The 27,040-nt window shown below is 46.8% G+C and overlaps 1 protein-coding gene across 1 annotated transcript in view; it reads left to right on the top strand.

Annotated features, from left to right (window-relative positions):
• Positions 1 to 27,040, top strand: part of GPA33 (glycoprotein A33) — a 37,984-nt gene that overhangs the window by 6,445 nt on the left and 4,499 nt on the right. The window contains exons 2-4 of the mRNA XM_023207016.1: positions 10,291 to 10,445; positions 14,676 to 14,892; positions 20,407 to 20,562. Of these exons, the coding sequence (XP_023062784.1) occupies positions 10,291 to 10,445; positions 14,676 to 14,892; positions 20,407 to 20,562 (528 nt within the window). The remainder of the gene's footprint in view (positions 1 to 10,290; positions 10,446 to 14,675; positions 14,893 to 20,406; positions 20,563 to 27,040) is intronic.

The raw sequence follows: 27,040 nt of genomic DNA, 5'->3' as shown, positions 1-27,040 counted from the left end.
GTGGCCGGATCTCAGCTCACTGCAAGCTCCACCTCCCGGGTTCACGCCATTCTCCTGTCTCAGCCTCCCGAGTAGCTGGGACTACAGGCGCCCGCCTCGTCGCCCGGCTAGTTTTTTGTATTTTCTATTAGAGACGGGGTTTCACCGTGTTAGCCAGGATGGTCTCGATCTCCTGACCTCGTGATCCACCCGTCTCGGCCTCCCAAAGTGCTGGGATTACAGGCTTGAGCCACCGCGCCCGGCCGGTTTTATATTTCTTTCTATGATTATTTATTTATTACCATCTGACTTCCCTGGAACAGTGAACGTGTGAGAGCAGGAACTGCACCTGTCACTGCCCCACGTTGTATTCCCGGAGTCTGGCATAGGGCCCAGGACACAGGCTCCCAGCAGCCGTTTGCTGGATAGGTGTTAATGAATGAGTGCCGACCCTTCTGAACCTCCCCTGGCAACAGGCTGGCTGGCTTCACCATTTCCTATCCTGCCTTTCCTGCTTTTCTTCCTCCTCCAGGCTGCCCTTGCTTGTCTCCAAGCTCCACATTCCTAAACTCACTTGCTTCTCTCAGAATGGTCCTGCCTCACTTTCCTTTCCTGGGTTTGATAGATAAGAGGCGTTAGCTAGTTAGGGAGATGGATTAATCCACAGGTTAAGGTGACTTAGAGAAAGTCACTTAGTGTGTCTTCCCTGCCTCTCAGACATCACCTGCATTTTAGCAGGAGCTTCTGTGCCTTCTGTCAATGATGGAAGTTTCAGTATCCCAACAGCTGGTGTAGGACATAGTGGACTTGCGGGGAAGTTCAGTTGCCCCTCAAGCCACCCCAGGTTGGCAGCACTCAGGTTTGGCCCTCCATCGTCTTCTCTCTGCTTGCTCTGTGGGGCTTGTCTCTGTTCCCAGATCACCCTTTCTCCTCTCTGCCTGGGGCACCAACCGTCAGGCTTGGAACCCGCCTCCTTCCTGAGGTGTTTCCCTCTCCTCTCCTACCCAGTAACCTTTGGGCTGCTTCCTCCTTTTCTGCCCTGCTGAGTCAGGGATGCCATAAACACCGGGCATGGGCAGAACATGGCGACAGACAGACGCTTCCCATTAGGGCCATCACAAAGTTCACTGGGAGAGGAGCATAAAATGTTTATCCATTGGCTAGAGCTCACGCCCTGCACCTGCCCACCGACGTGTCTGTCTGCACTTGTGGAACAGGTGACACTTCCTGTGAGCAAAGCTGGCTTTCCACCTGTGCCCTGGCCCTTCCCCCCCTCTCAGGTCCCCTCCCAGGCTAAGGTCTGGCTCCATCTGGTGTCTCCTGCACTTTCAGTCTCTTCCTTGCTGGGAGCACCTTCCCTATAACCTACAAACCCACCCCTGTCTCTCCATCTTCAATCCCAGAGGGGCTAAAGAAATCTGCTCAGGATCCTCTGTGCCCCTCTGGTCTCAGCTTTCTCGTCGTCCAGTGTTAGGCGAGCTCCTGACAAAATAGGCTGCCCTCACTGTCTGTACTTCCTCACCTCCTAGTTGGCTTTATTGTTCAAAGAGGGATGTATGTTTGTTACAGAGCATTTGGGAAATGAAAGTACACATAGAAGAAATCTCAGATTGCTCCATGATCTCAGAAGCCACAGATAACTGTTATTAATACTGTATTTTGGTATATTTTCTTCTAGAAATATTCACTCTCTCTCTGCCTGTGATTGTGTGGGATTGGGACACTGTTGTATGTACAGTTTTGCATCCTGCTTTATTCCCTTATGTATGCAGTCCTGCACTGTGAATTGAATCCCTTGGGAGCTATGTCAAGTTCTACCTCCTCGATAAGCCTTCCCATTAAATATCTTTCCCCAGTTTTAACTCAGCTCCTCCCCTCTCCCCCTACATGCCTCATTCTCTTAACACTTGCACTTTAACACTTAATTAGGCTCTATTAGGATGCTGGCTGACAGTAACCTCTGACTGCTTCCTGAGCAGAGATTGTGCCACAGACCACTCAATCAACAAGGCCTTATTAGGACCCAGCTCAGTGTAGACACGTTGCGGGTCGAGCCGACGAGTGGTGGATATAAGAGAAGTCTGAGACTCAGACCCTGCTCCAAGGAGCCTGCCATCTGTTGAGTGAAGGAGCCTGATGCACAGCCCATATCAACATGAAAACTACATGTGCCTGGGATACATCTGCCCAAAGTGGCTCGGGAAAGCTAGCCAGCAGGAAGGGCTGGGGTGGTCCTGGTGGGCTTCCAAGATGGAGTGTGGACATACCTCTCATCATTTTCCCGGTGCCTTGCACTAAACTAGGACATTAGGAGAATTTTATTGGATTGATCTGAATTTATAGATGCCTAAAGAATCATGTTGAATGAACGGTTCAACATTTATTGAGCCCTAAACCACCTCCCTCCCAGCCTCTCCATCTCTCCTCTCTCAGGGGCCAGTTGGAGAGCCTGCAGGGGCTGTTCCTCCTGCCTATAAAGGAATTACAAATCAACCTGTGTGTGCAAACTGCCTTCCTCTCCCTAGAGACCAGCACTTTCTAAACACCAGAGCATGGTACTTGGTCCTGGGGCTGGCTGGGTCCCTTCTGGCCTCCAGAATCTCCTCCCTAAGAACGTGGTTTCTCTAAGCAAATGGATTTTCCTAAGTGGAGGCATTAATGTCAGTTTCCCAAGGGCTCACATAATGTGCTATGTATGCCTCAAGCCGCCAGTTCCGTCAAGCATTTCATTATCCTCCAATGTATTACTTTCCATTTAGTTCTCAAGAGATCGTTTATTATCTTCTTAATAAACCTTAATTTTTTACAAGCAATCATTGAGACCTCAAGCTGGCTCTCCATATCGACCCCCTTAGGGAGGAGAAATGACCTCTCCCGTTTCCAGCTGGGGTACCTTGCAGACTCCACTTCCCATCTCTGGGGCTCCTTTGGTCCTTTATTTTACTTTTGGTCAGTTTCCAGCAATTCATTGAATAGGTTCTTCCACCAAGTTTCTCTGGCTTTAAATCCTACCCATCCTGTAAGCTTAAATTCTCTATAACTCATTCATTTGCTGTCAGAAAGCACATATTGAGACCTTTTACGTGTTAGGCACTTTGCTGAGCTCTGGGGATATGAAGATGGAGAAAACACAGGGCAGTGGAGGAGAGAGACATGACAACCTAGATTGCCTGTAGAGTCCTTTATGTTCCAGGGTAAAGGATGTGCACTTTATGTGAAGTCATTCAACCCTCTCACAACCTGGAGTTAGATAATATGATGACGCTCACTTTACAGTTGAGGAAACTGAAGCCCAGAGAAGTTAATTCAGTTGTGTAAAGTTACACAGTTAGGAAAAGTAAGAAAGAGGATGCCAATCTGGATAGTTTGGCTCCAGCATTTGTGCTCTTGGCCATGCTGCTGTATTGTATAATAAAGTTTTATGAGAGAGAAGCACTAGGAGGCAGGAAGCCATGGGTAGTAGGTGACGCAAAGGACAGAGTTATCAATTCTTCTTGGGAAGGTTGAGGCATCTCCTTTAGGACAATGCATGTGCTATCACGCAAGAGATTGTTCTGATTCCTTCCTTGCAAGTAAAGGCGCTTGCACTTCTAACTTGTATACCCCTGGAGGTTAACACATTGATACATTATTAGTTAGTAACACCTTACAGTAAATTAGCTTATCGGATGAATGCTCCTCTTGACCATCAGAAGAGCTCAGCCTTGACAAGGAGAGTAGGGGAGAGAGGATGGAAGAAAGAAAATGTCTACAGCATGACGGGCACAGGGCAAAGGGAGTGACTGGATGGGAGAGCCACAACTACTGGGAGGAGGGTGGGCTCTGGGCAACGGGAGACGTGATACTGAATGCTGACCTAGACAAGGAAGTAGAAAGCGAGGGAGCTGGAAGACTCTAAAAATGAGCTTCACTTCTCAACTTCCTCATCCCAGCTTAGATGTCCTACCTGGTGCTTTGGTCTCATTCACTGAGTAGGGATGCAAAGACCCCCAGAAGAGAAAATGAGGGATGCAGCGCTAATAAGCGTAAAGCCTATGGAAAGAAGTAAAAGAAACTGGATTTATTCCAGATGGAAGTGAAAAAGCTGGTGATAGCAAACATCAGAAGCCTCTAAACCTACAATGGGAAATTATTAAAAAGTCCAGCCAGATGTCTTCATTGCCAGTAATGTCAGAACAAGAGGCTATTGACTGAATGGGTGGAAAGGATTTAGGCTAGCTATGAAGGATTCCCAAGATGGCTGTTGGCATAAAGTTTTTAAACACAGAATAACTTCTCGTCTCAAATTATGGAAAATCTAAGTGTGCCTCAGGGCATGGGATGAGCTTTTTAAGATCCTTCTCAGGTTTACAAATAACATTGAAAGAGTGCTCCGTATTTGTGCAATATATTTTTTTTTGGAGACGGAGTCTCGCTCTGTCGCCCAGGCTGCAGTGCAGTGGCATGATCTTGGCTCACTGCAAACTCCACCTCCTGGGTTCAAGCAATTCTCCTCCCTCAGTCTCCTGAGTAAGAACTACAGGCGCACGCTGCCATGCCTGGCTAATTTTTGTAGTTTGGAAGATATGGAGTTTCACCTTGTTACTCAGGCTGGTCTCCAATTCCTGAGCTCAGGCGATTCGCCCGCCTTGGCCTCCCAAAGTGCTGGGATTACAGGAGTGAGCCACCACACCCGGCTGGTTTTTTTCATTATGAGCTCTTTCCATTCATTTCTATTTCTTCCTTCACAGGTCTAATAACATAAAATGGATTTTAACTCTCTGTTATAATCTCTAAAATTGATCTATTCTTTAGTTATAATGATTAGCTATTACTATGGTGAGTGCTGCCTCTTGTGATTAACTTCTACCAAGGATGCACCTCCACAACAGAGTATGAGATAAGGAAGCAGAAGTGGCTCAATATGAAAAATATTTGTAATAGTAACCATCATTTATTGATTATGAGTTAGGAACTATTCTAAGCAAAGTACCCATTTCATGTCACTTAATTCTCACACACCCCATTTCTCAAAGGAAAACTCTGTGGCACAGAGAGCTTAAGGAAACTGCCCATGGTTATACGTGTAGTAAAGAAAGGAACCAGAGTTCCAACAGAGGCATTCTCGTTCTAGAACCTGTGCATTCAAATTCTATGCCACGCTGCCTCCTGAAATGGCCATGGAGAAGTTGTGCGATACAGAGAGGTATACGCTCCGGGATTAAAGTATCAAAGGGATGTTTCTGAACCAGAAGAAAGGGAGAGCTGGGAGACAGAAAGAATAAGTGGTAGGAGTGGTTGATGGGAGTGTACTGCCCTCCTGGGAAGGGGATGTTCAGAGAATCTGAATACAGCAAATTCCGCAATTCCATTTGGCAGAGTCTCGCCTCTCACAAGGATGTGAGGCTCCTGAGAACTGTGAGGTGCTAGAGAATAGCGGGTGTTGTTTCTATGCAGTTGCCAGCCCTAGTTCTTTTCCTATATAAAGGTCACATTGAATTCTCTTCTATGAGCAAATACTGTACTTAGCATTTGGTTAAAAGGATCTAAGTGTATGTGTGAAGGTAGTCTATGTCCATTAACTTTGCCAGGGTAAGAAGATGGCTTTGTGGGCATCTATCTTATCTCCCTGAGTAGAGCAGTGCGCTGGTTTTATATGCTAGGCACATATTAAATACTTGTTGGTTGACTGAAGAAAGCAGAAGAGTTTCTGTGACAAGATTGAGGGGTGTGATGTGGTCAAGGAACAAAATAGGAAATAGATTCTGTTGACAGCCAAGGAAGATACCGTCCCCCGGTCCCTACAGGCAACAAGTAGCACTTTTCCCTGACTGTTGACCAGCAGCCCTGTACCCTCACTAGGGCTGCCTCTATCTGAGGACTTGCCAGCAGCTCTGCCATTTGCTAGCTGTCGCATCTAGATAGAGCAAAGGGTTTAACCTTCTGGAACCTCAATTATGTCACCAGTAAAATAGGGAAAATACAAATGTCTATCATTAAAGAGAGTATGAAAACAAATGAGAGACTATCTGTAAAATATCTGTATGGTGCCTGTACCATTGAGATGTAATTAATATAATATGAGATTAACAGTAATTGAGAACACTCAATAGAGTGACTCATTTTTCATCCATTGATGGTTGACTTAACACCCCTTTAATCTTGAGTGAGCAGGTAATTAGACACTCCATTGTCTAAAGGAATGACTTAGTGGGTTGGTTCTCTTTGATTCAAAAGTGAGAATTGTTACTATCAGATAGAATGTGCTTGAGTTTGGGGGACCAACGGTGCATGGGCCATTTAGGTTCTGCCAGTGGCAGAAGTCCCTTAATGTGTAGTCTGTGGCCAGGGTGATAGACAAGAACAGAATCAGTGTAAAGGTCATGGAGAGGCTTGAGAGTGGTCACCCTGAGGACAAGGCTCCAGGGAAAATGCCCTAGTGCAGGCAAGGACAGAAGAGGTGAGGTAAAGATAGGTGGCAGTTACCATGACTACACCAGGCATATGAGGAATGATATCTAGATGGGCTGTCTGCTATAGCTGGGAGCTGGGCAGACGGCAATAGAGGGCTCCATTCAAGCAAATAACCTTTTGATGAAGGATGACTTGTTAGTAATGATGATGAATGTGTTTTCTTTTCTTTTCTTTCTTTCTTTCTTTCTTTTTTTTTTTTTTTTGGAAATGGAGTCTTGCTCTGTCACCCAGGTTGGAGTGCAGTGGTGCAATCTCAGCTCACTGCAGCCTCCACCTCCCAGGTTCAAGTGATTCTCCTGCCTCAGCCTCCCGAGTAGCTGGGACTACAGGCGTGCACCACCACAGTCGGCTAATTTTTTGTATTTTTAGTAGAGGCAAGGTTTTACCATGTTGGCCAGCCTGGTCTTGAACTCCTGACCTCAGGTTATCCATCTACCTCGGCCTCGCAAAGTGCTGGGATTACAGGCACCAGCAACTGTGCCCGGCCAGCGACAATTTTCTGATAGATGAAGGTGGTGGAAAGACCATCAGTCACATGGAGGGTCATTTGATAAGTCCTGGCCACTTTGGAATCACCTTCTGGAACAACATCAGTGACTCAGGAAGCCAGCATTTGAATGAATTTTCAGGGGCTTCTGGCACTGGTGTCACCATGAGGAAAATATGTAAATACCAGAGGGGTAACCTGTCTTTTGACATCTTCCTGTCTCTCTCACTCCAAATATCCAATAATACCTGACATATAAACTCACCCCAGGAGCTCACATGGCCCTCACTGCACAGTGCACATTCCGGGAGGGTGGCTGACTTTCACCTTATGAAATACTGCATACTGAAGCATGAACAACTCAAATGCTTCACTGTTCCCCAGGAGCGATTTGCGTTTTGAAAGAGAAGTGTGTTAATCCAGTTAGAATTTGACTGGATAGTGGAGTCTTCCAGCTGGGGGGTCTTCAGCAGGATATTTGCCTTCTTTATGCTGCACCATCATCATGGGAACACTCAGAAAGAACTTGCTCACCCTTCTGCCACAAAATCTACCAGCCCACTTGTGTCTTTAGCCACATCCTGTTACAGTGGGTGGACAGCCTGGGATCCCTTCTAAGGTCTGTCCTCCCATAGCACCATACCCCCAGCCCCATTTGCCCTACGAGGACATGATTTCTGTCCCCATTGTCTCTTGGCTCATTCTGATCATCAACAAACAGTGTAAACATATTTTTAAAATCATCATACACATATTTTGGAAAAGAAGGGCTTAAACTCCTCTTGACCCTATAGCCTCCTTTAGCTGCTACAGTCCCCCTGCTCTCTCTGCTTTCCAGCAAACACTGTCTGCTTCCTCTTGTCCCATCAGCTCTTGAACTCACTCCTTTCAGGCTCCATCCCCACCATTCCACTGCATCCGCTCATGCCAAGGTCACCTCCGTGTGGCCACAGCCAATGACCATCTCTCTGCCCTCAGCTCCTGGTTGAACATGTCAGCAGCATTTGAGTAGCTGACCTCCTTTGCTTTCAAGAAACTTCTCATGCTCTTGGTTCTCTTCCTATCTCCCTAGCCAGATTTTCCTACTTCTCCCTTACTGATTCCTCCTAATTTCCTCCATCATGAAGCACAGGAGTGTCCCAGGGTTCAGTCCCACATGTCTTTCCTATCTTCATGCACTTCCTTGGTGATCCTCAACATCCTCTGACCTTAAACGATGGAGAGCCGGTGACTCCCAAAGTTGTATCTCCATTACGTGCCTCTATGGCACTCCAGACTCACATAATTGCCTCACTGCCACCTCCACCAGGGCGCCTAAGGAGCATCTCAAACTTTGCAAGTCCTCAAACAAACTCCTGATCTGCCCCCTGAAACTTCTTCCTTCCCTAACTGTTGTCATTTCAGTAAATGACAATTCCATTCTTCCAGTTGCTCAGGCCAAATCCTTCTATCTATTCCTGACTCCTGTTTTCCTCTAACACGCCAAATCTGGCCTGCAGTCAAATCCCATTGGTCCTACCTTCTAAATACATTCCAATTTGGATCACTTCTCACCACCTCCACCACCATCACCTGTGTCTAAGACGTTAGCCCTCATCTGGGCTATTGAAGTCAACTCTTGCATGATTTCCCTGCTTCCATCCTTGTTCCCCACCCCACTCTGATCTGTTCACCCCACATCAGCCAGAATGATCTTTTAAAAATGTATGTCAGGCCAGGCATGGCGGCTCATGCCTGCAATCCCAGCACTTTGGGAGGCCGAGGTGGGCAGATCACCTGAGGTCAGGAGTTCAAGACCAGCCTGGCCAGCATGGCGAAAACTCAACTCTGAAAAATACAAAATTAGCTGGGCATGGTGGTGCATGCCTGTAATCCCAGCTACTCAGGAGGCTGAGGCAGGAGAATCACTTGAACCTGGCAGGAGGAGGCAATTCAAGATAGGACCACTGCACTCCAGCCTGGGGAAAAGAGGGGGAACCCTTTCCCAAAAAAAAAAAAAAAAAAAAAGTACATCAAATATATTTCCTCTGCCTAAATCTCTTCATGGCATTTTCACTTCATTCAGAGCAAAATACAAAGTCCTAAATAAGGGCTACATTGCTCTATGCAATCTGAGACCCGCCACCCCCCGCAATTTTTCCACTTCATCTCTCCTCCTCACTCACTTCCCTAACACTACACCAGCTCCCTTGCTGTTCCTTGTGCATGGACTAAGCTGACTCCTGCCTCCCTGCCTCACCCTTGGTTAGCCTCTGCCTGGAAAGTTCTCACCACTGGGATCCAGATGGCTCTCTGTGCCAAGCATCTATTCTGTATAACAAACCACCCTGAAACTCAGTGCTTAAAACAATAACAATTTTTATTTTACCCTTGAGTCTTCAATTTGGGCAGGGATCTGCAGGGCAGCTCAGCTCTGCACCCTGTGGCATCAGATCCAACAGCTGGGCGGCTGGGTTTGCTCACTGCCATGTCTGGGAGTTGAAGTTGGCTGTCCCAAAGGACCTCAGTTGGTGTCCCAGAAAGACACTTGTCTTTCCATGTGGCTGCTTACCTTCCTTCAGAATGTTGATGGTTTTCCAGGGTGAGCATCGCAAGGTACCAGGTGAAGTGAATGGCCTCTTATGAGTTGGCCTCAGCGCCACATAGCATCCCTTACACTGGAGTCACAGGCACACCTGGGCTCAAAGAAAAGGAACACAGACCCCACCTCCTGAGGGAAGAGAGGCAACATCACGTGGCAAGAGTATGTGTGATAAAATATGCTAGTGTGGCCACATTCTTTTTCCTTACTTTGTTCCGATAAACTTAGATGAAATAAACTCCTGTGAGAATAGGGTCCATCTCTTTACCTTGATATAATCTTATTCATAAAATTCTTTACCACATACAAATGTTCCATAAATACTTGTTAAATAAGAGAATACATCATCATCACAACCAAAATGATGGCAGGTAATGTTTATTGAGAGTTTTCTATGTGCCAGGGACTAATAAAAATACTTACCCATAGTATCTCCATTAATTTCCCCAATAACTCAAGGAAATGAGTGTTAGAGCTCCTGTTTTATTGATGAGAAAACTGAGGCTCAGACAAGTTGACACAGCTGGTAAGAGGTAAGGCTGAAGTTCAGGGCCAGGCAATTCATGATGCTGTGGGGTGGAGTTAGGGGGACCGAGGCACATGTGTTTGTCCTCATCGCAGTCTTGGAGGAGAAGCTGGTTGCCAGGGCCAAGGTGGCCAAGGTGGCTGTAGCTGTGGCTGGAGGTGCAAGGACAGCCCTGGGCATTCCCTCAGTGATCCAGTGGGCAGTGAGTGGTTATGTCTGTCCGTGTCCTTTACTTTTCCCTTCTACTGCCTACTTTCTTTCCAGTCAGGGTGACCGTCAATGCCATCTCTGTGGAAACTTCGCAGAATGTTCTTCGGGCTTTGCACGGAAAGAGTGTCACCCTGCCCTGCACCTACCACACTTCCACCTCCAGTCGAGATGGACTTATTCAATGGGATAAGCTTCTCATCACTCATACGGTAAGGATGCTTTACAAGTTCAGGCATCGTGGGAATGATTATCACCTGACCAGGACCTCTTAGAAGGCAAGCGCTATGAAGTCTTTCCGTAAATGATAGAATAAACACTAGCACCCAGGCTGGGGTGGGCGGGGAGGGAGCAGTGAATGTTGGACTCATGGAGGGCCAGAGTATGTCACCTTTATTTTGAAAATGTCACCTGCCGCTAAAATACCTTTCTGGTGGCCAATCTCAAATGACCTAAATTGTATCATGTGAGTCAGTCACTCCTTTTGATTAGCAGAGCCCTTGCTCTGAGGCCAAATTTTATTTTATGGGTTTTATTTTCCTGTTTGGATTCTTTGGGGAAGTGTGGAGGAGTTTTGTTTTATTTTCTATTTCTATTTTTAAATAGATAATATAATCTCATGATTTGAAAATCAAAACCTCATAAAAAGTGTGCATTGAGAAGGCTCATTCCCATCCCTGCTTCTCCTGTCTCACCCACCCTGTTCCCACACCCTCATCCTCTATCCTCCGCTTTCCTCCACCCCCAGGCAGGGCATATACAAGCATGAATATATGTTTTTATGGGTGCATTTGCATATATGAATATGTATATTTACATGTACTACACACATACTGTTTTGCATTCGACTCTTAATACATCTTGGGCTCTTTGTGTATATGAGTATATTTATCTATCTCATTTTTCAACATTGCATAAGGCATTTCAATTTATGAAGGTACTATATGTATCATGAATGGACATTTGGTTTGTTTCTTATATTTTGCTGCTACAAATAATGCTGCATAAATATAAATACCCTTATATGTACCTCTCTCTATATATACATATGTATAATAAATTATTAAAACTCTGGGTCAAAGGGTATGTGAATTAAACATTTTGATAAATAACATCAAATTGTTCTCATTAAATGTCTCCCAATCTTTATTTTCACCACCAACAGTGAGGGCACCTATTTCTCCAACACAGAGCATTCTCAAACTGTTTGCTATTTGCCAGTCTGAGAAGCGAAAAAGCATCTCATTCATCATCAAATTAGCATTTCTTTAATTATAAGAAGTAGAGCATCTATTCATAAGTTTAAAAGTGATGTCTCCTTTTAAAATGCAAACGTGCCTGTCAGAGATAAGCATTAGGTCCCTGACCTTAGAGTGGGAAGACTTAGCTCTTTCCCTAACAGGAAAGAAGGGGTGGCCTAGAACACTCAAGGCCTCGAGCAGCAGGACAGATGGGGAAAGAGAGCAAGTCTTGGTCAGATGCATCAAGGGACCATGATGGGCCACAGCCACCTGTCCCGACTGCACCCAGAGTACCAGGGTAAATTCCCAGAGAGGAGAGCTGCTGCCTTTAGCTTATAGGAGCAAAAGGGCACCTTCTCTTGCCATCACACGTATTTAGCAGGCCAGACATGAGGTCTCTGCCTGACAGTCTTCTGGGTGTTAAGGTAGACACTAAAGTTATTTTATTGACTGCTGGGTCCCTTACTTCCAGAAGGATTTCAGGCAATTGCCTTGAGACGCTACAAGAGTACAGAGAAAGGGTTTAAATACAGTCCCTCAACGAGATTATTGTGACAGGTCCTAGCGGGTCTTCTAGCCTGGGGGAGATCCAGGGAGGAAGCCTTAGGATATCTATGATGGGAGGAGCGTTAGTGGGCAGAGGGTCCCGGTCAGAGCCAGTCAGGGTCAGAAAAGAGCAGAGCTGGGAAAGACCAGTATCGGTGGACTGATCCACAGCCTAAGACACCTTTGCATCTCCCGTCTTGTTTCTCCCTCGCTTCTCAGCTAAGCTTCCTGAAAGAGCTGTCTGCCTCAACCAGGTCTGTTGCCTGTGGTTGGGCAGATTGCACCCTGCACAGGGGATGTGCTTCATTAACCAAGCCATGTATCCTAGCACAGGTTGTAGAACCCCTTATTCTAATTTGCACAAAGCACACTGCATGCACAGATGTCAGACTTGATGTCGGGTCTCCACATTCTCTCTGTCCATCATGGTCTCGCTTCTATACCTAACGCTCTACAGAAATCAACAGCAACCTCTTTTTTTGCTCAATTCAGTACACTTCATTCGGTCATCTTATTTCATCTCTCATTAGCATTTCACACCGGCAGCCACTTTCCAACCTTGGAGTCTTCTCGTCTTGACTTTCTGGCAGTCTTGTCTTGGCTTTTCCTCTTAGCTCTCTGACCTCTCCTTGACCCTTTGAATGAAGTAACTTGGAGACTTGCCATTTCTCTCCTTATTTATCCCGGGTGGCTTCATCTAGCCCATGTCTCAGTGAACATCAACATGTCATTGGCTCCCAAACCTTCACCCCATTTGCACTAAACTGACCCATCTGGCTCTTACTGACTCCTCCACCTAGATGGATCTCCCACCGACACTCCAGACACCCCACATGTAAAAAGAACACATCGTTTATTCGTAAAACATTCCCTTCCTTTGTGTTTTCTCTCTTGGAAATGACATCACCAAATATCCAAGCCAAAAATCTCTCACCCTGGAGGTCTGCCATTCCCTAACCTTGTCCATCGGATCCTCTCCTAGTTTCATGGTCTCACTGGTGCCCCCCGTTTCATACTCCTCAAATTCATTTTATTCTTTCCATCTGCATTGCCGCAATCTTATCTGAGGACCCATGATTTTTTACCTGAATTGTTAAACTGATTTCTTAAATGGTCCCTTTTCTCCTTCCAAGTCACTTTCCATCCCGTGGTGAGAGCTGACTTCCTAAATACATGGCTCTCTAGTGCTTCAGGGTAGATGCAAACTGTTCAGTCTGATATACACGGTGTCTGACACCTGGCATTGTAGAATCTCCAGACTTCAGGCTCTGGAGCCAGAATGCCCGGTTTAAACCTCAGCCCAGTCATTTACTTAAACATGTGAACTTGGGGGAGGCATTTAACTTCTTGGTGCCTTGGCTTCCTCATTTGTAAAATGAGTATAATCATATACCTACTTCGCAGGTGTTGTGAAGATTCCATGGGATAATATACACCAAGTGCATAGACTAGTACCTAGCACATAGCATACACTCAATAAATAGCAGCTATAATCTTGATTGCTACCTGCCCAAGCTCACCCTCTCACCAGTCCCTCACTCACACACCTACTTCCATTCATACTGAACGACTGGGGTTGATATGTTGCTTCCCACATCTAGTTCTTTCTCTGTGGTTCTTCCTTTGCCTGAAATGCCCAACCCTACTCCAACACTTACTCTCCCAATACCCCAGCCTTTGCCTGGCTAAATTCTTAGTTGTTTTTAGGATTCAAGGCAACTGTCACCTCTCTGAGGAAGCCTCCCCTGACTTCCCAGTCTGGAAGTGATACTTTCTTCTGGGGTCCTAGAGATAATCATAAGATGTTGTAACATTTGGTTGTCTATCACTTCCATTACTCTTTGAGTGCAGAATTAGTGAATTATCATCTTTGAATGTCAGACACCTAGTAGATGCTCAGTTATAATAATGGCTAGCACTTCTAGAAACTTAACATGTCATGCAATGCCCTGTCTGCTTTGTATATACTACTGCTTTAATTCTCACTGCAGTCCTGTGAGGCAGGTGTTATTGTCATCATCTCCATTTTGTAGAAGAGTTAACAGAATCACAGGTCAAGCATTTTGCTCAAGGTCATCCAATTAGTACATGGCAGGATGGGGATTTGAATTGAAGCAGTCTGGCTTGAAAGTCTGTGATTTTAGCCATTACCACATACAATTTGATAAATGATGTGTTTATCGATCAATCAGTACATTCCAAAGGCAAGAGTCAAGTAAATAAAGTGGGTTTGGCAGCTAAGTCTGGCTGCCCAGCAAGACGCCTGGTACATGGAAGTGCTCAGTAAATACTGGTAGACTGAATGAATGAGGATAGGCTATGGAGAAAATGGAATGGATAAGAGAGATGCTGGAGATTACAAGAGGTGAAAGCGCTGGGATCCCGGATGGACCCATTTACCCACATGTGTACTGCGGTATGAACGGCCTAACTTCTTTCAATATTTTCATTTTAAAAATAAATTTAAAAATATATATATATAATAAAACAAATTCACAAATTAGTAGCATGTATGCGAGCTATTTGTTCTGAGGGGTTGACATGTCTGTGCTTCTGGGTCCTGGAAACTGGGGGATGAGGGTAGTCAGGGCAGGCTGGAAGCACCAGGCAAGGGCCTTTGGGTGAAGACCTAGTGCCATTTCTTCTCTCTCTCAGGAAAGGGTGGTCATCTGGCAGTTTTCAAACAAAAACTACATCTATGGTGAGCTTTATAAGAATCGTGTGAACATATCCAGCAATGTTGAGCAGTCCGATGCTTCCATCACCATCGATCAGCTAACCATGGCTGACAATGGCACCTACGAGTGCTCCGTCTCGCTGATGTCAGACCTGGACGGCACCACCAAGTCACGCGTCCGCCTCTTGGTCCTCGGTGAGTGTCTCCAGTCTGTCAGGAGTTGCAGGAAGAGGATGGGGTGGTGGCAGCACAGGGAGAAGAGCCCTGGTGATGAGACAAAGCCAGAGGCAGCAACAAGGAGCTAAGACTCCTTCCCTCGTCCAGGCTGTCTCCAGCAGAGGGACCGTTCCTCCCTTTGCAACTAAACACTGTTCTGAGTTCTCTGCCAATGGCCAACAGTTCTCAAGGACAGAGAAGGCCGATTTGGAGTGGTCCCTTGCTCTGTCAGTGGCCTTTCCCCCACACCAACTCCTCTTTTTCATGCCATACTTGTTACAAAGATAAAGGAAAATCTTAAATCCTATTGCAAAGGCTCATTGTGCCTTAATTGGATTCACATCGTGATTCTCTTATATCTTTCCTTGCCATAACTTTGGCTACCCAGCAGAAATTCTTCATGCCACCATGTGCTCACCCCAATCCCTCAACACATACTCCATCAATCAGGTTCTGCTCCCTTTGAAATGTGTCCCAAGATAACATTCTTTTCATAGGAATGACTTATTATTGGAATTTATAGTTTGGGAAGGATCTGAAAGATCATCTACTTTAATATCCTCATTTTGTAGATGAGGCCCAGAGAAAGGAAGCAACTGACTCAAATTGTTATTGGAAAATAACTGTTATTTAATGAGCACTTAGTCTATGTCCAATATAAGAAATGGCACCACTGCTGAGAGGTAGCAATGCTTTAAACCAAAACAAAGATCTTTTTTCCTTCTTCCTTTTACATACTTGATTGCATTTTATTTTTAATTAATATGTTTAATTTAAATTAAATTTATTTTAAAATTTAGTTTAATTAATAATAAGATATTTTAATTGCCATAAGGTGGTTGACTGACATTTTGAAAGCATTATAGTGAGTCAAACTATACAACTGTGCAAACTAGCATTGTATAAAGAATAACTAAGATCTCCTTCCACCCTACCCCCTAGAGAGGTAGCCAATGGCAACACAGGTAGGTATTCCTTATTTTCCTCATGTCCTTTCAACACACACACATTCTTGCATACTTTTTTCTTTTCCTTTCTTTCCTTTAAAAAAATGGAATCAGGCCGGGCGCGGTGGCTCAAGCCTGTAATCCCAGCACTTTGGGAGGCCGAGACGGGCGGATCACGAGGTCAGGAGATCGAGACCATCCTGGCTAACCCGGTGAAACCCCGTCTCTACTAATAATACAAAAAACTAGCTGGGCGAGGTGGCGGGCGCCTGTAGTCCCAGCTGCTCGGGAGGCTGAGGCAGGAGAATGGTGTAAACCCGGGAGGCGGAGCTTGCAGTGAGCTGAGATTGGGCCACTGCATTCCAGCCTGGGCAACAGAGGGAGACTCTGTCTCACAAAATAAAAAAAAAGAAAAAAGAAAAAAAGGAATCATATTATAAAGCTCACTGCGTTTTTTTCTTTCTAGCCATGTTTCATGCACATTTATCCAGACGGGCACATGCAGATCTACTGATTAACAGCATACATTCCATCACTGTGGAGGTACCATGATTTATTCAAGTGTTCCATACTGATGAATATTCAGGCCGTTAACATTTTTTTTTTTGTATGAACAATACTACAATAGACACCCCCCATACACACATGTACATATGTATGTCAGGGGTCTCTTAAAGAGCTCTCATTTCCTTTGGGCAATGGAAGTATTAATGCACACTTCCCCGAAATCCTCCACATAAGCATTATGTAAATGCTGATCCCCTGCCTCCCAACCAGAGCCAGAAGGATACAAATTTAACCTGAGATTATGGAACTCGGTGAAACCAATGTTTTACTTTTTTAAAACAGAAGAAGGGTCGGGTGCGGTGGCTCACACCTGTAATCCCAGCACTTTAGGAGGCCGAGGCAGAGACCAGCCTGAGCAACACAGGCAGACCTCCTTTCTACAAAAAAAATAAAAAAAATTGAGGTGGAGGATTTCTTGAGTTGCGGAGGTCGAGGCTGCAATGAGCTGTGATCCAGCCACTGCTCTCCCACCTGGCTGACAGAGACCGGCCTCAAAACAAACAAGCGAGCAAGCAGGCAAGCAAACAAAAAACATAGAGAAGAGACAGCCCATTTTTTAATGCACTCTAATAAACAAGTTTAAATTATATACATACAAACATACATAAATTAAAACATATATAAACACACACACACGTTTTCTTTCCTAATGGCTTTGCAGCTAGGCTATTTTAAGGCAGCCAGCCCACTCGGGCTGGATGACCTCAGTAAACCGAGGTGAGCAGGAAGCTCCGAGCCGGGCAGCCCCTCAGCCTGCGCCTCGGGGCAGCACGCGTGGTCTCAGTCTCGGTCTCAGCTGGGAAAACTGGGGCTCTGGGACCCGGGACCCGGTGCCGCGGAGCGAGATCGGCGGTCTCCCCGGCCTCTGGCGCCCCCTGATGTCTGTAGCGGGTCGCAGGCCTCGGAGAGGCCTTGGCACCGGACTGGTTCCCTTTCCCGTCTCTCCCTATCACTGCTCCTCTAGTAAATATTCAGGTAACATCTGCATTCTGCTGGGGAGGTAAGACTGAGACTGCACCGAGTCCCCCGGAGTCTCACGGTCCCCACATGTGTGGAAGGACGATTTGATCTGTTAAAGATCTGTTTGATCCGAGGTCCTATCTGTTTTCCATGGTGGAAGGCTGAGGAGAGAGACCTTAGTGAGGGATCTGGACAGGGTGAGAGCAGGGGTTCCCGGGTGAGGCCAGAGGGTTTAGGGGCTGAGAACCGACACATTCCGCCCTAAGGTTGATCTCTTTGGGAGTGGCTGGTCACTTCTTTGCCATTGTCTGTACCTCTGCCTCTGGAGAGAATTAAGGATTTGCTTTCAGCAGTTTTCCCTTAGCAAATGGTGGTTTCAGCAAAGCCGTAACAGTTTTTGGATGCATTCAGATGCCTTTGAGTGCTCTGTAGATGCCAGTAGTCGTCAGTTACTTTTACTTTTCTTCCTTTTTTGTCTTTTATCCCAACGAAACCTGGTTGTAGAAAGGCTCTACTGTCAGTCATGCACACTTGGTATGACTTTGGGGACACCTGGGACGCCTCAGTTGGGACTGGTGTTTTGCCCGCTCTCCAGTTGTGGAATAAAGCCTTTGCTTCCTATTCAAGGCATTCCTGGGAAAAGGCTGAATGGTTTGGATGCGTGGAGAGGGATACTCCCGCATGGCTGAAAAGCTCAAGAGAGAAAGCCTGGCCTAGCAAGCCCATCCTAGGGGTCCTCTGGGAAGCGGTGTTCCCCTTCTCTTGTTCCCCGGGGACCTGCTTGTTGGCTGCTGGTAAGAGTGGTTCTTAGGCCGCAGCCTCCCCCTCCCCACACTGCTCCAGTCCCAGGGTCTGGTCCAGGATAAATGAGGCCTGGCCTTGAACTTGGGACCTCTTATGTTTAGGAACCATTCAAGAGAAAGCGACAATCAGGGAGGGTCTCTAATTTCCCTCATGCTCGCCGCACACCTGGCCAGCCCTCACTACGGCAGCAGAAGATGTTGGGCACATCCAGCAATAGCCTGGCTGTTTCCAAGAGGAAATACTGTGGCTGCTGGGCTAGAGGGGAGTGGTGTGTGTGGAAGGGCTTCTCTCGGCAGCTGCCGGGTGGGGCTGAGATCAGAATGCACTCCTGATGCTCAGTGACCATGCACCTGGATTATAGAGTGGGCAGCACTGTTCACTGGGCAAGTAAGCCGTCCAAGGGGATGTGAAAAGAAAGACGCAGAGGGGACAGGCTTGCCACCTAGGGATTCCAGGAGCAACCCTCTCCACTGTGTGTCCTCCCCTTCTCACCTCCAAGGACATGACCTGAAGTCTCAAGTGTGCTTCATGCTGCTTCTTGCCTCTGAGCCTTTGCACGTGCTCTTCGTTCTACCTGGAGTACCATCACCTCTTTCTCCCACCACCACTCCCACCTCCACCACTGGCCTTGTTTACTGTCATGCTTCCTTTAGGCCACAGCTGATCCTGGGATTGGGACTGTATTTAGGCCTTATCCGCCCCAGCAGCCTTGCCTCCTGCCTGGTCATTGTTCAGCTACTTGTCTTTGGACCCCACTACATTCCTTGACCCACTCACTGTGTCCTCCAAGTGCCCAGCACTGTCAGACACACAGTGGGCACCCAGTGAGGTTTGTAGAATGAACCCAGCTCCACAATGGTATCTTGACAATGCTGAGTGAAAGGCGCAGGGTTAAGCTTCCCAGAAATCCAGGGAATCGGGTTGGGGTTGTGAGATGAGGGTGGCTGCCGTTCTGGGTAACCTCCAGTCTGTGGGCTTCCCTCTCCTATCTCCGCGCCCTCTGCCTGCTCGAGTTCCCTCAGTCCTCATCCTTCACCCTGCACATAACTTTACTGCTGCCTGTGGGTCCTCCCGTCATCCCGTGCTCGTGGCAACTGCGCGTTATCAGCAAAGCACAGGAGGAAGATGGTACCAAACCCAGAGAGAACATTCCTAAGAAGTTAGAGTGGAAGGCTTCAGAGATCACTTAGTCCAGGGGTAGACAAACTAGGACCAAATCCAGCCCACAGACTGTTTTTACATTTCTAACATACTATTTAAAGAGAAAAAGTAGCAGCAACAAAGACAATATGTAGTCTGCAAGGCCTAAAATATTGCCACCCGGCCCAGTACAGAACAGCTTTGTTGTCCACTAATTTTATAGAATGGAACACTGAGGTCGAGGGGAATTGAGGATTTTCCCAAAATGGCACAGATGAATCAGTGGCAGAAGGAGCTCATATAGGCTGGTGGAGAATGCACAGGATCTGGAGTTAGAAGAGCTGTGTTCTAGTCCCAGCTCTGCCAGGACCCATGAGCAAGTGTCCTCTCTGGGCCTCAATGTCCCCATCTTTCTTTCTTTCTTTATCTTTTTTCTTTTCTTTTTTTTTGAGATGGAATTTTGCTCTTGTTGTCCAAGCTGGAGTGCTATGGCATGATCTCAGCTCACTGCAACCTCCACCTCCCAGATTCAAGCAATTCTCCTGCTTCAGCCTCCTGAGTAACTGGGATTATAGGTGTGTGCCACCATGGCCAGCTAATGTTTTGTATTTTTAGTAGAGATGGGGTTTCACCATGTTGACCAGGCTGGTCTCGAACTCCTGACCTCAGGGGATCCACCTACCTCGGCCTCCCAAAGTTCTGGTATTACAGGCGTGAGCCACCTCGCCCGGCTGGAACATCCCCATCTTTCTAACAGCCATGTTCCACTATCTTTAAAATCCCAGGACTGTAAACTAGAGCACACATGAAACCATGCCTTGGAAAGCTACTGCAGGCACACGATGCTTCCCAGCATATGCACCACTCTTCTGTGATGGTGACAGACCACTGAGGGCATATTGGGGTAAACTGGTTTTACAGTGTTCCATCTCACTACTCAACTACGGAGTTTTCTGCCCGTGAACAAACAAGGCAGTATGTGTGCGGGGTGGGGGGCGGGGGGTGCGGTGGGGTGGGTGGCTGTCACCAAGCCCCACCTGCCTCATGCCTTCTCTTTCATCTCTCCTCCACATAGTGCCACCCTCCAAACCAGAGTGCGGCATCGAGGGAGAGACCATCATTGGGAACGACATCCAGCTGACCTGCCAATCAAAGGAGGGCTCACCAACCCCTCAGTACAGCTGGAAGAGGTACAACATCCTGAATCAGGAGCAGCCCCTGGCCCAGCCAGGTAAGGGGGCAGTAGGGAAGGCGGGCTACCCACATCAAGGTGCAGCACGTGCAGCTGATTGGCTAGGGGATGCAACTTGGGTTGACCAGTCAGAGCCCCCTGAAGGCCGCTTGCTTCCCTACCCCACCCCTATCCCCATATCCCCACTTCTGTAAGCACTGGTTTCTTGTTTTTAGACGAAGTCTTGCCTGGTCGCCCAGGCTGGAGTGCAGTTGGCATGATCTTGGCTCACTGCAACCTCCTCCTCCCAGGTTCAAGCGATTCTCCTGCCTCAGCCTGCCAAGTAGCTAGGATTACAGGTGCTCACCACTATGCCTGGCTAATTTTTTGTATTTTTAGTAGAGACGGGATTTCACCATGTTGGTCAGGCTGGTGACTCCTGACCTCAGGTGATCCACCCGCCTCAGCCTCCCAAAGTGCTGACGTTACAGGTGTGAGCCACCGCGCCCGGCCAGCACTGGTTTCTTATAATAATACCTACCTCATAGGTTCTGGCAAGAAACAAAAATGATTGATGTAAAGCACGTAGTGGAAGCCGTGGTAAATGTTAGCTTGTTTTCTTTGTTCCGCATTCCTCAGTTCTCTTGGATGAACGTGCCCTGATATGCACTCTGTGTGAAAGCATGGGGAGGATTTTAATTTGATTGTGTCCTGAAGTATACATTTGAGACCCCAAGTCTAACTCAGCGGCTCCACCCAAAGGTGGGAAATTTAACTTTCCCATTCCTTATCCAGGCGGGTCCATCTCAGCGGTCACGGACTCCCATTGCCCCAAACACACCACCCTTTAATGGCTCCACCCAACTACAGCACCATATTGCTGTAAGGGTCCTTAGGGGAGGCAATGGTGGATTCAGCTATAGTTGCCAGGAGACAAGTTTTGTACTGGGCAGCTTGGTATTTGACCTTCCAGTCAGGAAACTAACTGAAAAAAAAAAAAAAAAAAAGAGCTATATAAAAATCCTACCGTCCTTTCCACATCCGGAACCAATGGGTGTGGAAGTACCCTGGTGGAGTCCCAGGGTGCCTAGTGCTCACCCCTGCTCCTGAGGATCAAGAAAGACAAGGCTTGCTGGGTGCACCTGTAATCCCAGCACTTTGGGAGGCTGAGGCAGGAGGATCACATGAAGCTAGGAGTTCAAGACCAGCCTGGGCAACATTGTGAGACTCCTGTCTCTACAAAAATGTTTTTAAAAATTAGCTGGGTGTGGCAGGACTCACCCTTTAGTCCCAGCTACTCAGAAGGCTGAGGTGGGAGGATCGCTTGAGCCCTGGAGGTCGAGGCTGCAGTGAGCCATAATCACACCACTGCACTCCAGCCTTGGTGACAGAGCAAGACCCTGTCTTAAAATGAAATGAAATGAAATGAAATGAAATGAAATGAAATAAAATAAAATAAAATAAAATGAAATGAAATATTTTTTTTTAAAAAAAGACAAGGCCTGAAAGGTGTCAAGCAGATTTAGCTTCCGGGAGATCTTTCAGTTGAGTGTAGGTGGAAAAGGAGGCCAGAGGTGGAAAGCAAAGCCAGCGGGGCACACAGCTCTTCTGAGAAGATGAGGTGCCCAGGGGTGGGGGTGAGGACCGGGGGAAGAATATCTGGTGTCCTGGATAAGCCCAGCCGAACAGATGCACACACTGGGAGTGCACTCAATCCAGGATGAGTTTTATCACTCGTTTGGGGGCAAATCGGCTTCTTAAAAAAGTTAGTAGAATCCACTCGATCTAATTTAAAATAGGTCAGTGTAACATAGATTTTCAACAAGCTTCCAGTTGTGTTTACGTATTTCCGGTTGGCAACTTTTTATTGAGTATGTCTGGAATTTTTGTTGAAACCAGCTGGCAGCTCTCCCAGGGCTCTGTGGCCTCCTGTCTCTGGTCTGTGAATAGCCTAGTGACTCCAGTCATGGTCATGGTAGGTCTGCTGTGGGCACTGGTAGTGTCTGATCTTCTTTCCAGCAAAGTGTGTACAGGAGCACCCAAAGCTGAAGGTTACAGGTGGCAAATGCTATAATAGCTTTATACCCAGTGGTGATGTAACACAGAAGATGCATAAGATCAAAGAAGGGTTCTCCAAGGAGTGGGTATTGGAGTCGACAGTGGGTAAGAGCATGCCATGCGCTTGACTCCTGGCTCAGACACTTGTTAGCTGTATGACCTTGGCAAGTGACTCAGCTTCTTTGTGCCTTAGGTTCTATGTCTGTGAAATGGGCACAATGCTAGTGTTTACTTCATAGGGTTGTGAAGTTTAAATAAAAGTAGATGTAAAGCACTAAGACCAGTGCCTAGTAGGTAGTAAGCACTCATTTAATGCTAAGTAATTATTAGCTGTTGTCTGAGTTGGGTCCTCAAGCATGAGGAGGCTTGGCATGGAGAAAAGGAAGGAATCCTGACTGCCTGCTGTGGCTGAGGGCAGATTGCATGTGCAGGTGTAGGAATGGTGGGAGCTATTCTCGTTAAGAAACACAGTGATGAGAAATCACAAAGAGCCTGTGCGCCACACTAGGGAGGTTAGTCTTTGCCCTGTAAGCCACACGTGCCTTCTGAGGAGCCTCACAAAGGAACACCGCAGGTGCAGTTCTCTCCTGCCTCCACCGGGAGACTCCTCTGGTTGTTAGAAGCCAAAACTTAGCTCTTTCATTATCCAAAGGGGAGAATCCTGAGGACAGGAAAGGAGGTGAAAAGAGAATTGCTTCTTTAATTTGTGAAAGCTTTATCCTGTCTCTAGTTAAGATTTGCTGAGTCAGAATGGGGACCTGGGGGTGACAGAAAAGAATATGGTTAATGTCCATAACATTATGGACAATGTGTCCCTTGCATCTGGAGACATTGTGGGGTGAGGGCAGAGTTCTCAAAGCCTTTGTTTCCACCCCGCTTCGCAGAGCCTTGGAGAATCTGCCAATATTGGCCAGGTGCAGTGGCTCATGCCTGTAATCCCAGCACTTTGAGAAGGTGAGGTGGGTGGATCGCTTGAGTACAGGAGTTCGAGACCAGCCTGGGCAACATGAAACCCTGTCTCTACCAAAAATACAAAAATTAGCCTGGCATGGTGGTGTATGCCTGTAGTCCCAGCTACCTGGGAGGCTGAGGTGGGAAGATCCTTGGGCCTGGAAGGCAGAGGTTGCAGTGAGCCGAGATGGTACCACTGCAGCCTGGGCACTAGAGCCAGATCTTGTCTTAAAAAAACAAAACAAACAAACAAACAAAAAAATAAATTTATAAAAGAGAATCTGCTAATTCTTCTTCCTCTATGGGTCAGCCCAAATTATTTCTGGCTTTTAAAACATTTCAGTCCACCATGGATGAGTTGCAGAGGAGGGTACCTCTGCCCTCCTACATCTGAAGACAATTTCCAACATTAGAGATTGGTTCCTTTGACTAAACCCTCAGTGGAAACAAGCTAGCAGTGAAAAGAACAGGAAATCTAGACTCAGGAAACAAGGATTTAAGTCCTGACTTCTCCACTTTGGAGCTGTGAGTCACTCACAGCCTCTCTGACCCTTAGTACTGCCCTTTGAAAAATACTGGGATTCCCCAAAAGCTGTGAAGAGGATGAGAGGAGATCCCACGCGTAATAGCTCTGAACAGACTTTGTAAGCTGTGTCCCAGGAAGCTGAGTTTCATGCGCTGAAGAAACAGGAATTTGGATATCAAGGAAGTGGGGAAGGGGGTAGTTCTGGGGCCTGGAGCACTTCAGGGGAGGAGGTTGCGAAGGGTGGGGACCAGGCCCGGGAGGATCGTGAGGGCCCTGTGTGAGACAGAGGTGGCAGCGAAGGCTTGCCGACAAGCTATGGGATTGGGTAGGGGTTGTGGGGGGGGATGCAGAAAAGTTAGACCTTGTCAACGTGATATTAGCGTCTTGGTGAGACCGGAGGTTCTCTTAAGGGGAATCTCACCACAGCTGGAGCAGAGGAAGGTGGGAAGCGTGCGACCGTCCTGTGCATTCCGCTTTCTGACCACAAGGTGTCGCCACTGCAGCGGAAACATTCGTTTTCTCCGGATTTCGGAAATTACTAGTCCCGTTTCGAAGGAAAAGGGGCTTGGGAACCCCAACTCAGAATCAAAGAAGGTCCTGTGGCACAAGACCTGCACTGGTTCATCCCAGCAGCTTCCAATGCACACCGTTTGCATCAGGGAACTGGGGGAGGATAGCGCTGACTCATTGGACTAGGAAACCCCATGTTCCCCACCCTCAACAAGACCTAGAGCTCAAACCTGCAGTCTGACAACTAAAAAGGTCCTGACTGTCTGCAGTGTGCTGCCTACACGAAACCCAGAGTCTGAGCTTCACACTCTAAAGTGGTGGGGATCTGTTACAAGCTCTAGACCTCCTAAGCATGCCCAGGACCAAAGAGCATTTCCTAAAGTGTGTTCCTTCAAGATACCTCTTAAAAATAACAAATCCAATTCATTTGGAAAATGAGAGCATGAATACCATACCCCACTGTCAGAGGTTCCCAGTGCTCAACAGCATTGTAGGAACTCTGAAAGTGCTGCCCTTAGAAAGCTTACTTAACCCTAACTCAGTGATTCCTATTGCTCTTTTAGGGACCCCTCCATGCCGCATATTAATATCACATGTAAGCAATGTTCCAGAAAACATACTGAGGCGTGGAATTCTAGGATAGAAGGGGGCACATTTTATGAAGAATGAGCATCCAGAGAGTAGTGTCCTGGGGTTCAAGGGAATAATTTGAAGAAAGTACAAGCCAAAAGACTTGAAAGAAAATAGCACCAAATCAAAGTGTTATTTCTAGGTGATGGAATTATGAATGATTTGTATTTGTTCTCTCTTCTTTAAAGAGGCTTTCCTTGGCCCTTTGGATGAGATTAAAACCCCTTGCCATAAGCTCAGATGGTACCTCCATCTGGAACTGTAACCACCATCGTTTCATATCTGTCTTCTTTGGGAGACTGGAAACACCAAGAGGACAGGGACCCTCTTCATCTCGTTTATAGCTGTGATCAGCAGCTAAAGATTTTCTGTATTGAACTGAATTGAAATAATAGTTTTATATCATTTATAAATTATTATAAGGAGCATACATTACTTTCATAATACAAAATTTTATTTTATTTTTTATTTTTTTGAGATGGAATCTCGCTTTGTTGCCCAGGCTGGAGTGCAGTGGTGTGATCTCAGCTCACTGTAACCTCCACCTCCCAGCTTCAAGCGATTCTTTTGCCTCAGCCTCCCAAGTAGCTGGGACTAGAGGCATGCACCACCATGCCTGGCTAATTTTTATATTTTTAGTAGAGACGGGGTTTCACTGTGTTGGCCAGGCTGGTCCTGAACTCCTGACCTCAAGTGATCTGCCCACCTCGGCCTCCCAAAGTGCTGGGATTACAGGCGTGAGCCACTGTGCTAGGCCACAAATTTTAAAAAGAAAATTAGCAATGACTCCAGGGAGATCTAGACCTGAAACAGGATTTTTGTTCCTGTTTTATCATTTCTTAATTTTGTGACCTTGAGCACTTCATTTAACTTCTTTAAGCCTCCAGTTAACTCCATGAATTGGAGATTGAAATATTGAGGGTTGCTGGAAGGATGAGAGGACATCACATTTGAGGATGTGTACTGAGCAGCACATCTGGAGAAGGAAAATCTTGAGATGCAATCTTGCAAGAAAGTGACGCTGGGGAGGAGAGAGGGCTGCTTGCCTGGTTTTGCCCCAGCACCAAGTGGCAAGAGACAAAGCTGGTATGATTGACAGGGCCAGATCTGTGACCTGAAGCTTAGACTTGTTACTGAGGATTACGGGCAGCCCCTGAAATGTCTGAACACAGCAGTGACAGGATCATATTTACAATTTAGAGCGTCTCCTAGGAATGGCGTGTAACCACCTGGTGGCAGTAGGGATCAGGCAAGCCTGGCTCTGCAGCAAAATTAGAGGATGCAGGTCTCGAACTCCTCTCAAAACAGCAGTTATAACAAAGCATCTTGGATGGTAGGTCGTATACATATGCCCAAGCACAAAGCTCTTGCTTTCAAGATGAAGAAATTCATAGGATGATAGATTGAGGGGAAAGGTCTTCCATGAGACATTCTGGTCCATTCTCTTGGATTCCGGAGGATCAGGTGTTTTCACTCCCACTTTCCAGAAGCCTAGAGCTCAAAGAAGTTAAACGGCTTGCTCAAGTGGCGGCAGATGCAGAGGAAGAGTCTAGACAGTCTGCCTTTGTCCCACCCCAACAGCACACACATTCAGCACCCCCCCATAGCACACACGCAACTCACACCACACATCACACACTCACCACACACACCACACACATTACACGCACCATACACCACACATCACACTCACCACACACACTGCACACGCCACCACACACTACACACATCACACACCACACACACTACACACGCCACACACACACCACACACATCACACACCACACACACTACACACACCACACACACCACACCAACACATCACACACCACACACATTACACACCACACACACTACACACAC

The sequence above is a fragment of the Piliocolobus tephrosceles genome, chromosome 1, assembly GCF_002776525.5.
Source record: "Piliocolobus tephrosceles isolate RC106 chromosome 1, ASM277652v3, whole genome shotgun sequence".
Classification (NCBI taxonomy): domain Eukaryota; kingdom Metazoa; phylum Chordata; class Mammalia; order Primates; family Cercopithecidae; genus Piliocolobus; species Piliocolobus tephrosceles.
Note: the sequence above shows the minus strand (reverse complement) of the source record. Positions and strands in the feature narration are given on the sequence as shown.